At 36.7% G+C, this 13,368-nt stretch overlaps 1 protein-coding gene across 1 annotated transcript; it reads left to right on the top strand.

Annotated features, from left to right (window-relative positions):
* Positions 1–1,254: 1,254 nt before the first annotated feature.
* LOC136837722 (endoribonuclease CG2145-like) lies at positions 1,255–10,782 on the top strand. The gene is made up of 5 exons (XM_067102622.1): positions 1,255–1,401; positions 5,946–6,156; positions 6,601–6,767; positions 7,197–7,402; positions 10,337–10,782. The coding sequence occupies exons 1-5, from the start codon at positions 1,362–1,364 to the stop codon at positions 10,562–10,564; spliced, it is 852 nt and encodes a 283-aa protein (XP_066958723.1). The 5' UTR covers positions 1,255–1,361; the 3' UTR covers positions 10,565–10,782.
* The last annotated feature ends 2,586 nt before the right edge of the window (positions 10,783–13,368 follow it).

Below are 13,368 nucleotides of genomic sequence, written 5' to 3'. Positions count from 1 at the left end.
GACGGGTGATGACGAATAGCCCCTACAATGATCGAAGGAAGCTTCCGATAGTGCATTTGAGCAATGTATCTTCAACGTCCATGCCTGAGGGAAAATTGAATTTCATCTTCGTGAAAGGCAAACTATTTCGAACAAGGGTACACGAACTACTCTGCGCACCTTTTGTTTTAAGGATATAATTACCATTTAAAGATATCATTACCATCTATAAATCTATGCTGTCCCACGAACTGTGATTATTTTACTTGGGTCAGGCAAGTAAGGGATTAAATGTCAGAATAAATCGACATAAATATTCATTTAGCAATGGCCTAAATGGGTACTGCTCTTTTTGTGCACCGAAGTGAAATATCACATACGATTTATTGGTCTCTTAATATAATTACAAGAAGTATTGTGTCCAGAAACAGTCTCGGATGTGTATTAATACAACTAACGAATGAAAATAGCATTAACATAAGCTCAAGTATGAAGGATATTTAGGAGAGAAACTAAAGGTTTTAAGTAATGCGGATTACTCTCCTTTGTTCGCTTTGTTTCATCCTAAGCCGAAGATCTAATCCAAAAGCAATGACCAGTGTATGCATTAACATCAAGGAGGTTAGATTCATTCACCCAGCAAAGCTTAGCAGTTGTGTACAAAATGTGGTTTGCGTGACAATGCTTCGAGTAAAAGGACGAAAAATCTTGAGCTGTTGTTTCACTTTCCTCCTAGACAAATAATTTGATTATATTTTAAATCATGTTGTTATTCTCGTTCATATTATATATATATATATATATATATATATATATATATATATATATATATATGGCTGGCTTGTTATCTATACTCTGGCTGGCTTGTTATCTATGCATCACCTACTCCGAGGTGCTAGTACTAAACACCGTATGGTAAATGTAAAGTAGACGGCCGCACGAAGATATCGTTTATTAATATAATTTGCCGGCCACAATATAGAAATGGGTGTATATAACCCTTGATCCCCGTGAGGCTAATACTAAACACGGCGTCCCAAGGAGCTTCCGCCATGTTTAGCACTAACATCTTGGAGTAAGTGACGCGTAGATAACAAGTCAAAGTAGCACCTATATATACAGTATATATATATATATATATATATATATATATATATATATATATATATATATATATATATATATATATATATATATATATATATATATATATATATATAAAGAGATGGGGGAGAGAGAGAGACTAATTAAATGCATTTGATAATGAAAGGAGGAATGTTTGGGACGATCCTTACGACAGACGGCAGGCAAAGCTTAAGCAGTTAGTGCAATCCATCGCCACTCCGTTGTGGAAAGCCTTCGGGTGAGGTAACAACTCAGACATGAAGGCCCACTTCCTCCTCTTCTGCCTCCTATTTGAAGGTGAGAACATTTGAAATGTGTACCCCTTTAGAATCAAAAGCTTAGCTGATCACAAGTAGTAAGTGGGTGTTCCTTGCCTCACTAATTTCTTTGTTATTTCATATTTTCATCTCACCCTTTGTTCGGGCGGTGACATTTAGCAACTAGGGGTTCCTTGATGCTTGCACTGATGAAAGCACCAAACTGATCTAAGCGATCTTGTTGGCACATTGACGAAATGGTTTGCTATCTTGGACAGGAAATTTCCCTGCAAGAAGGATTCGTTTATTCAGTCTTTTTTTTTATACACTATCAACTCTGACGTTATTTTTATAGGAAAATTGCTTAGTCTTCGGAGGCTACGAACTATAGGTCTAACGACAGGCCAAATTTTTTACACTGCGATAACTTTTATCTCTAAGCTTAACTAGTAAAGTAAATGTTCCTAGACAAATGTTATTTTACACGGTTAAGCTTTAAAAATACTCAGGAAAACACAATCCATTTACAGAAGTCATCAGCCTGCAGGTGATTACAGATTGTATAGGCCTAGCGTACAATAAGACAGGGAACATTTGACTTGAAAACAGAGCCTTTCTTACTTTTTATTTCATTTTCACCTGAGCTGAGTAACTAAAATTTTATGACAGGTCAAAGCAATGCCAAAAGGTTTTCTGCTGTCTTACTGTTAAATTACTAACAGTAACATCACCATATATTAAAGGACGATGTTTTATAACTTTTTCTTGTCATATAATTATGATCTGGGGGCTGGAAAGTAGCCATTAGTTGCTCCAAGCTGGTAATGAATACTGGTAACTGATTTGGGCACCGCTAGTTTTATTGTCAGTGTTGTATTGTTTCGGCTTAACTTTTATGGCAAATCTAATAACCATCATTATTTTTTAATATCTTGAACCTCATTACTCTACTTAGAGCTTTGCGGTACTGTTATGACGCAAGGGGTTAGAAAGCACAGGCTAACGCTTAGACCTACATGATTATTATGCTCATAACTACTTCTGTTATGTATAGATATGTAAGAGTACCGGGGTGTAATTATTTCCGTAACTGTTGTTTGCTGTCAGATCAAGAACCTAATGCTATGCCAAAACCTCTGCGACAAACATTTAAAAAAGAGTTACGTGGTTCGGAACATCATACCTAGACCCATGCGTATCCATAGTAAAGCAGTTTGACCTACGGAAATTACGGAAAGGTCGGCCTTTATCTCGATATTAGGTCATACAAAGTGTATCATAGGTCTATCTCCTGATAATCTGAGAACTTCTCGGCTTTCACTTTTAGTGTACGAAAGAAGAATTCTTAACGGATATTTTATGACTGGTCACTCCCGGTGGAGGTGAGGTTTAGGCTACCTCGTCGAGACCCTCCCGTTTAGACAGTACAGATTTAGACGGCGCAATGAAAGTTTCCTTTGGTATTTTTCTCTCTCACACTGGTTGCAACCGACAGCAGTCGAATAACAAATATATTCAATCCACAGTATTCTACCGTGAAGGATGAGGTGTGTCACAGCCGTTAACTTCCACTGCCAAATCTTCTTGTTCGATGTAGGCCTAGTTTTTGATGAGCACCATTAATATTAGGTTTCTGTTAAGTTTATTATTTTTATTTTGGTGCTCTTTAAAGAGAAGTTTTGGATTTCGAAGAGGAAATAGCACTTCATTTGACAATTTGCAGAACGGAAAGGCTTAAAACGTTTAAAATCAAGCCTGGGACATCTAAATGATTTCGAAACTGTAAATAAACTCCTGTGTGTGAATATGATGGACTCTCGATGAAGCGCTTTGACCATACTACCTTATGACAAAAGGTGTTATGGCTCCTTTTTGACGGAAGTAGCTTACTAAATACCCATCCTTGACCTGAGATATGGAATAACCTTGAAACAACAGTGTATAACGATAAAAACTCAGTTACTCTGAGAGTCATTTTGTTCCACCTACTGTGCATTTCAGGGCCGTGTCTAATTGATTTTCGTCGATAAAATCTTACCAAAGCATCGGATATGGATCGTATTTTGGAAATAGCTATTTGAAGCCACAGCCTAATTGGCAAAAATATGCAGTGACGTCTTATGTTGATAATTAAGGCACTTATCAGAGTAAACCAAGGAAATTTAAAGGGAAACTTAGCTAAATCTAGCAGGCTCGTAGATAGAGGCTAGTAAAACGTCATTACTGAAGGCCCTCCCACTCATTGATACTGTAGTATGACGCAAGTCCAAGAGAAAGAGGTCTGCTCACTTCCGCCCAAAGTCCCCCATGTATTGCGTTAGCAGGTGAATTGCCGTAATGAGCAGGTACCTCTAAGATACGTCATCGCCTACGTAGTTACCCCAGGTGGGAAGCGACTCCACCCAATTGGGTAGACCTTGTCTCTCTTGGCCCTGGTATGACGTGCTTAACTAGACACCCCGCCCATATACTTTATGAATGAAGACTCAGATGTTAGTAGCAGTTGTAACAGCAGTAGTATATGGAATTCTTATATTGTTTCACACACTCAAACACCCACCCTACATACTTTCTCTCTCTCTCTCTCTTCTTTTTAGATGAGTTATGTCTCTAAGTAGAGTACAATAAGGGAATGGGCATCAAATAAGAATATTAATAATGCAATACAGTTCCATGGCGTAATTCAAGTTTCCTTTAACTTGAAATATGCACCAAGTCTTACAGCAACACTCTGTGAAAACCGTTGTTACTCCGGAGTTTCTGTTGCTTCATATTGTCTCCTCAAAAGTTCCTGTTCACGTGTACCTGCTTAGTCCTGCTAAACGAATGTAACATGACGCAAGTGTTCTAACCTTAACTTCCTTAATGCATGATCAGTCCCATAATAAATCCACAGTGCTTGGTATAGCACACTTCTCCCCCTTCAGTATTTTATTTGTGTGCATCTGTGTGAGTTTCTGTTGCTTCTGTACGCTTGATTCACTTACTTGAAACTGACACTAATGTTTGTTGTAGGGTTGTTGAGTGGTTATCAGTGAGTCTATGTATTCCCGGTTTTATCTATTTATTTGTTTTGGATTTGAAATTACTCATTCTTTCAATTTTCAGTTATTTTGATTATTGCATTTACATCGTTTATTATATATATAAATATGTATATATTATATATATATATATATATATATATATATATATATATATATATATATATATATATATATATATATATATATATATATATATATATATATATATATATATACTTTAATCGTAACTACATTGTAGTGCTGAATGATACTCGTAACTCATAGTCCAAGCGCTTGAGTATGCCCTAACTTTTATAAACCACTAGTCCATTGAACTTTATTGAAATTGAAGGAAATATGAAGTAAAAAAAAAATATTGCAACATAAAATTATGCAAGAGGATATGCTGTAGTTTGTTTAAGATTGAGCCAACCTTGTGTGAATCAGGGTCTTGCGCGTTGAGCAGACCATAAGTGAAGAGCTTTCGATGGAAATAGAGAAAATAAAATTTCGATAATTATAGCATATCCTACTCAAGGTATAACTTACTGTACAAGAGGGTCAAATATCTGTGTTTCTACTATCATTATCATGCTACTAGGAACCTTGCTATTACGTCTGATGTCATAGTTTACGTCACAACTAGCCTCTCTCTGGGTGCTTACTAAGTTTAGCTAAGTTTCCCTTTAAATTTCTTTGATTTACTCTGATAAGTGCCTTAATTTTCCACATAAGACATCACTGCATATTTTTCCCAATTGGGCCGTGGCTTCAAATAGCTATTTCCAAAATACGATCCATATCCGATGCTTAGTAAAGATTTTATCGGCGAAAATCTATTAGACACGGCCCTGAAATGCGCAGGTATAGTCATCAAATAGCTTCCTTTTTCTTGTTTACATTTTCCATTAGAACGTTAAGTTCGGCAACGCTTATAAACGATACTGATATAGTTTCAACCCCCACGCTAGAGCAACCTGAGTATCGGTATATAATTTACTGCCTTGGTTAACAGAAGCATACGGGGTTCTTTCCACTCTGTCCTCCTTGTCTGGTAGTCCACATAAGAGAGAGAGAGAGAGAGAGAGAGAGAGAGAGAGATGGTTAGGGAAGTACCTACACATATATCCCTGGAAAGTGGGTGACTCATTGGTAATCGCATGATACTTTAACTAGGATTTGAATGTTATTTGAAGGAACACATCGCGATCAACCAGTTACCTGTTACTACTTGAAGAAATTTTCATTGGAAAGTGGGATAAAGAGATGTTTCACGTTATATAAAATGATTAAAAATGCAGTGGCAATCATTATCCATCTCCCTTTTACATAGAGATTGGAACTTCCTATACGTATTTTGCTGAAATGTCCAGTTTCAAAGTTTTGTCAATAGGCCTACATAACGACTCAAGTTCCCCTTTGCTGGTCACAACTAAACGGATTCGCTCCAACTCTTCATGGAAGAACTTTTGGAGAAAGCCTCAGTAGTTTAAAAGCGTTGTTGAAAACTGCCCTTTGTCACAAGTATTTAATTTTAAACAATGATTATTTTCTTTAGGTATAACTCCAGAGCTGTTTAAAAACTTGACACAATGTGGAGATGTTCCAGTAAAACATATGCTGGCGCACAGAGGTACAGCGATCTGCAGAAACCCAAGGCTGCGTTTCTCTGATGTCGCTGAGAAACTCCTTCAGCTAGACTGGAACAGGACTGTTATCGGAATCAACGCGAAGAAGAGGTGTTGGTCAGCCGATGCCTACAGAGAACCGTAAGTCGATTTTGATGTTCTGAAAGACACATCCGGTTGGCTGCTGATTAACGGAAACAGGAAAAATGTAGACACAGCAAGCAGTAGATCTTAAATCACTATGTCATATAACACGCAGCTTGTTCAGTTTTACAGGAACCATTTCTATGATTAGCAAAGCAAATTCCGTTGAAGTTCGATATAAGAAGTCAATGCATAAAAGCAATTAGGAATATCAAATCTGGGGGAATGCTGTTTGAGTCAAAGTATACCATATCTCACAGACAGATCATTTATTTATATTCTTATCTTTATACTGTGTTTTTTAATGTTACGTACCATGCACTGTAACTACCAAGCAAGCATTGGGACTTTCAAATGTTATGCATTCTCTAAGAACAATTGCTTTTAAAAACTGGCCAGGCAAAACAGAAGAAATTCACTAAGTGAATTTTGTCTCCGCAGGCTGCTTCTTTCTCAGTATTCACAACTGATGCACAAAGATACTACCAAAGAGTTGGTAAAGTTGCTGAATGGGAATCAGACGGCCCTAGGACATCAAGATGCATTCCTTGACTCCATCGTGACCACGAAAGTCATGCAATGTTTGGGAGATTATCTCAGGGCAAAAGGTATTGTGTTAATTCTCTAATTATTACAAAAAGCAGATCTTGTTTGTCTGGAATAGAATTCCTCGTGGGAACCGACGTTGACATCATATTATTTCCAAAGTGTCAAGTTGCGGGTTTAGTCTTGTACTGAACTCTTTGTGTTCAGTGATACCTAATATATTTTTAGATTTTATCCATTATTTTTAACAGAGATTGCCGATGTTGATATTAAATAATTTCCAAAGTGCTAAGTTGTGGTTTAGTTCTGTCCTGAACTCTTTGTATTCAATGAGACCTAATTTTTTTTTCTATTTCTATCATTGTTTTTAACATAAATTATCGACATTGATATTAAATGATTTCCAAAGTGTTTAGTTGCAGGGCTAATCTTGTCTCGAACTTCGTTTGTGTGATATCTAATATTTTATGCATTTTTTACTATTTTAACAGGGCTTATCACAAGAAATCTGAGGGATGTCCTTGACGAATATTGGTTCACAGAATACTGGCGAGGTTACAAAATATCCTCAGGATTTGAGCATGTGTTTCAGGGTGAGACGAAGAACGGAAACTTAGTAGGTTTGCACAACTGGGAAGGTTTGAAGAAGAAAGGTTACCCATTTTGCTTCACCAAGGTTGTCCCGTTAGATCATAAGGTATTTGATTTAACTCTTCTTCATTGTATCCATAGCATCCATAATAATTTATGTTTTCTCAGTTTTGTTGCCATTGTGTTTTTGGGATCCAGATGTCTATCTTCTCTGAGCAATAACTAGATAACAGGAATGACTGTATATTCCAAATCTTGCTGGGAGGGTCACTAACTTAGGGTTTGAAATTTACCAAAATTGAACATTACATACTCCAACGTTGATGGATCCAGATCAAAGAATTAGAAATGTCTCATTCTTAACTTGAGAACTGTATCGTGCTAAGTCTACAAAAATAATCGAGGCATTTTTACCCAGCAACTTTGTATGTGCTGAAATCGGAAATATCGCTGTGCTATATAATAATCCCCGTGTTAATGCACCTCTTTTCACCTTGCTTATTTGAGGGTTATATGACTCCAGAACGCCAACATTTGGGAAACAAGCTCAGATGGCACGTAAATACGTCCATGTTCAAATGCCACTGGAAACTGATTCAGCTCGAGAATTGAAATTTTCTAATGAGTCTTTCATTCTAAAACCCATAAGAATTAAACATCTCATCGTTCATGCACTGAAAAATGAAAATCTCAGTCCAGAGCACTGTTTGTTTTGGACGAGCATGAGGAAGCTGTATTGCCCTGAAACTTAAAATTTTACGATTAATAACCTAATAATTTTCAAAAGTAGACTTCCACATCGCCATTATGTCTTGACCTGACTGAATACTTTTAATGTCAATTTGATAATCTGATATGGGACTTTGAATTTAGAGATGAACTTTTTACCCATAAGGTAAGATCTGATCAATTTAAAAAAATATATACAGCTTCACTGCCAGCTAATCTAGGCCCAAACGCTGCTTGAAATAGCGTGATCCCTTGAGAACAGCATTATTACGAAATTTAATTTTTTTGTTTACGTTACTCATGATGGGCACCAGGGCTTATCAGATATGATAAACAACTATAGCATCATCCACAAGTTCATCACCTAACCACCTCACATTCCAAAGTTTTTTTTTTTTTATGAAATTTTAGATTGTTACTCAAAAGCTTTACATTTCTTGGAAGATATATCCATTGCCAGGGCTGGAGAAGCTGATTAAAGATGCTAAAAATTGAGCAAAAGGCTCTACAGCCAATTTCAGATTTTGGTACTCATCGCTTTTCTTTGTCGTTTTTAAAAGCACACTGTTTGCGAACGTCAAATGTGCGACTAGCCTTTCAACCTGAGAAACCATTGCCTAAAGATGAAAAGCAGTCTTGGTTTTAGAACAATAACATTACAAATTAGATGATCATACCAACATAGTCCCACAAACAAGAAAACAACCTTTTTATGAGACGCTGTAGCATATGATTCAGTATCTTGTACATCTGTATTTGAGATTTTTTGTATTCTAAGTAGAGAACCTACCAATTGAAAAAGAAAAGAATCACTGTGACTTCCGTTTGACAACTGAGAACTGTACTCCCCAAAACTGCAAGGATCGGAAGACTGCCTTGTACCTCCTGAGGAACAGCCCCGTCACTTGCAATGATCCCTTAAAGAGGAGAGGAGCAGTTTACCAGGGATCGTGGCAGAATGGATACCGACATTCCTATATCGATATGACTACAAATCGCCTCTCCAAGAGGACCTGCTGCCAACCTACATGAAGGGGCGGTCTACCAGTACTACATTAGGGAACACAGCATCACCCCACAAGTGTCAGCAGATTGTAAGAAACACAAAAGATTCTGGATGACACTGACCACCACTGCCTCTGCTATAAAGAAGGCCTTGCTATCCTCCAGTATAAACTGTCGTTGACCGTGACCCACGAGACCCGTCTTCTCCTAACCGCCATCAGGAGAACAGCAAAGTGCACTCCTAAGATAACCCTTCAGCCACCCAGTGCTACAAGCAGTAAGCCCTCCTACAGCAGGACTCCCAGGACTTGGCGCCTGCCAATCAGCGGCTTGCGGCTATACATACAAAATGCATGTACACCTGGCTTCATTTGACTTCTGTAAATGTTAGTAAAACCTACCGAAACTTTAAGATAAAATAAATAAGCTTTGGATAGCTTATAAATAAAAGCTACCTGCTGGTACAAAGAAACACATTCGAGAGGTTGAAAAATTTCAGTATAAACTACTCGGCATCCAGACGGCTATTCTTTTCAATGAAGTTGTTTGAAAGAGGATCTTCTTCTGGTATATTATTATATTATTATTATTATTATTATTATTATTATTATTATTATTATTATTATTATTATTATTATTATTATTATTACACTGCACTATCGAATCTTGTTAATATCATCTTTTTAGCAAATTTTTATATGAATACCTTACTTTAAGGCAGTGATTTTGATACTATTTAAGAGGTACATCCCCCTTTTGTTCCTTTTACTGTACCTCCTTTCAGATTCTTTTACTTCCATCTTACTTTCTACCCTCTCCTAACAATTGATTCATAGTGCAGTTGCGAGGTTTTCCTCCTATTACACCTTTCAAAATTTTTACTGCCAATTTCTGTTTCAGAGCTGAATGACCTCATAAGTCCCAGTGCTTGCATTTGGCCTAAATTCTATACTCAATTCAAGAGGTATCTCGGAAAACTAACTCCCAATGTCTTCATGAATTTTCTCATCTAAAATTAGTCCTAATTAACAGCCCTAACAACTTATTACAAGTTTCATTAAGTTCCTTTGGAAATTGTATTACGATATTTAGTCTTGACTGATCATGATTTGATATGGTTTTCATATTACTGATGGCTTACGAAACTCTCTACGTCCCCCATTGCTTCCTAAATCCCTTAACCAACTTCTGTTCAAGAGGCAGCTTTGTAGACAAACCACGTTGATCTCCCCGGCACTGGAAAAATGAAAGAAATTTGAAAATGGCTACTTACTATAATCCGTCCTCCTCCTTTCGGTCTCTGCAGGGCTACGTCGTCGAGACGAGGCTCCAGCGGGGAAACCAGATCAAGACCTTCTTCGTCGAGACCACGCCCGAACTGGAGATGGCCCTTTACACTCTCTGCTTCAGCTTCAGGACGTTCGACAAGAGAAACGAGTGCTTCCTGCATTGGAGGAACTTCTACATCCGCACATTCAAGCACAGCCTCGGACATAAAGAAGTCATTGAAGCGTCTTACCCGGTTGTTCTGTAATGATGAAATTCCAAGACAGAAAATGAGTATTCTCAAAGTTGCTATGTAACCAGTCATAGGATATTATTTTTGCATTTATTTTTACATTTATAAACACATTATCATTTATAAGGTAGATAAAAATAATGTCTCATAACAAGGAAAGTTGGTTATCAATCAGGAAAAATAAGATTTTTTTTAACAAAGCTTATTTATTATATATAGGATTTTAGAAGTTTTTTTTCATTACCCATTTCCATAAGGTAAAGAAGAAATTATGATTAAAGGAGGGTCAATATAAAAAAGCTTTATTGAAAGATATGTTCAATGTAGTGAAAATCATCCTTTCATTGGAAATGTAGATTTAAGAGCGAGCAAGTATCCACAAAGCAAAAGTATTAGAGAGCAGATGAGGATAAAAAAAAATATGTATAGTACTGTCATTCTATAAACTTCAAGGGAAATATAATGTTAAATAGATTAAGTGGGAACTAAAGAAAAAAAAAATATATATATATATATATATATATATATATATATATATATATATATATATATATATATATATATATATATATATATATATATATATATATATATATATATATATATATATATATATATATATATATATATATATATATATATATATATATATATATATATATATATATATATATATATATATATATATATAACTTGGTGTATGAATGCATGTGATGGATAGTAAGTGGTTCAAAAACAAAAACAAAGTAAAGGCATCAAATGAGATCTGTAATATTGTACACAAATAAGAAACAAGGAAAAAATGCACCTAGGTTTTCGGTGGTCTCGGTATAATGCTGTATGAGCAGCCGCGGCCCATGAAATTTTCAGCCGGCCGTGGTGGCCTTTGTTGTTGCGTTGCCAGACACATGATTATGCTAATTTTAACCTTAAATAAAATAAAAACTACTGAGACTAGAGGGCTGCAATTTGGTATGTTTGATGATTGGAGATGGAGGATCAACATAATTTGCAGCCCTCTAGCCTCGGTGGTTTTTAAGATCTGAGGGCAAACAGAAAAACTGCGGACAGAAAAGTGTGGACAGAAAAAAGTGCGGACGGACAGACAAAGCGGCACAATAGTATTCTTTTCAGAAAAATAAAATGTATTTCATATACACAACGAGTGGAAGCAGAAATTCATAAGCAGATTATAAAGACGTCGACGAAGTGTACAATTTAATAACTAGTTCTGCTGTTTTTTTCCAAGAAAACTGTTTGTACAGGAACATATATAAGGAAAAAATATCAGTACTTTGTATGTTTAACTTTTTATAGTGCCACTTGGTATTATTATCAGATAATACAAAAAGGTCATATCGAGCAATGGCGACTGATAGTAAAGATAAATCATTATGTGTCTGGGTATCAATAAAGTGTGATAGATGGATAATCTGTTTCATTAACAACATACTTTTTGACAATGGATGATGTAAAATCAGATATAACAGATTCCTTGTAAGTATGCATCACATTTTTTTAATATTCGAGGTCTTATCCCTGATATAAAAGTTGTTTCCTCCACTAACGAAATTAGGAGGAGGAGGAGGTAACGTTCCTTCCTTTGTCGGTGTGTTTACGATTTTTTTTTAAACTTTCTCGAGAGCAGGAAAACCTTGGTAAAAGGGCAAAACCTGTCTCGAGAACAGGAGAATCCCAGCAATTTAAAAAAAAAAAATCTTATTTGCATTTAATTGTTTCGGTCTTTCCTCCAAGCCTTCTAGTCAATGTGCTGAAGACCAGCAATGAATCCAGCCCAGACTACTGTACATCCTTTCTGTTCTCTGAAGACCGGTGTTTTGCCTTCTCTTCTACCCATCTTCTTAGGTCTTGTTCTTACTCATCCACTTGTTTTACTCGTTCGAAGGAAACAAAACCCCTGTTAGCGATCATTATCACTAAAATCCCACATTATCACATTACATGGAATCAGAAATATAAAGTGATTTTATCATTCTGGTAAAGCATCTTCCAAATGGGTGATGAGAACAGCCTGACACAAGTAAACAATGCGACGAAGTTTCTTCGGCGCAATCGAGATTTCTGTACAGTGTATATTCAAGGCCACCGAAAATTGATCTATCTTTCGGTACATGAAACTTTAACCACGGCCCCGTGGTGGCCTGTCGTATATCGTTGCCAGATGCACGATTATGGTTAACTTTAACCTTAAATAGAATGAAAACTACCGAGGCTAGGGGACTGCAGTTTGGCATGTTTGATGATTGGAAGGTGGATGATCAACATACCAATATGCAGCCCTCCAGCCTCAGCGATTTTTAGGATCTGAGGGCTGACAAAAAAAGTGCGGACGGACATACAAAGCCGGCAAAATAGTTTTCTTTTACAGACAACTAAAACCCTTGAAACGGATAGTCAATGGCACAGGGTCGAATACTAAATCAGACGCAGAAGGACAGCTCATATAGCATCTTGATTTCATTCATTTCGAATGTCGGAGTCAGAAATCTCCAGAACGACTGTTCAGTACCTTTGACAATAGCTTCACCGCTAAGGTGGGAATTTCTCTACCGACACTTGTTTTTCCTGCTGTTCCTCATCTCTTCCATACTGCTGGGCTTGATGAGAACATTTAGTAATACCTCACCTGCCTTCAGCATCAGCTGATGGCGGCAGCCAGTAATCTACTGCAGTTATTTCTTTCTACAAGATGTTGCTGACTCTTCATTTGGATGGGAATATGCAACAACAGTACTTGCAGCTTACTCTCCATATATACAAAGGACACAGAAGTAAGTGCTCGAAATATATGGTTGCAA

Source organism: Macrobrachium rosenbergii, chromosome 59 (genome assembly GCF_040412425.1).
Source record: "Macrobrachium rosenbergii isolate ZJJX-2024 chromosome 59, ASM4041242v1, whole genome shotgun sequence".
Taxonomy (NCBI): Eukaryota; Metazoa; Arthropoda; class Malacostraca; order Decapoda; family Palaemonidae; genus Macrobrachium; species Macrobrachium rosenbergii.
Note: the sequence above shows the minus strand (reverse complement) of the source record. Positions and strands in the feature narration are given on the sequence as shown.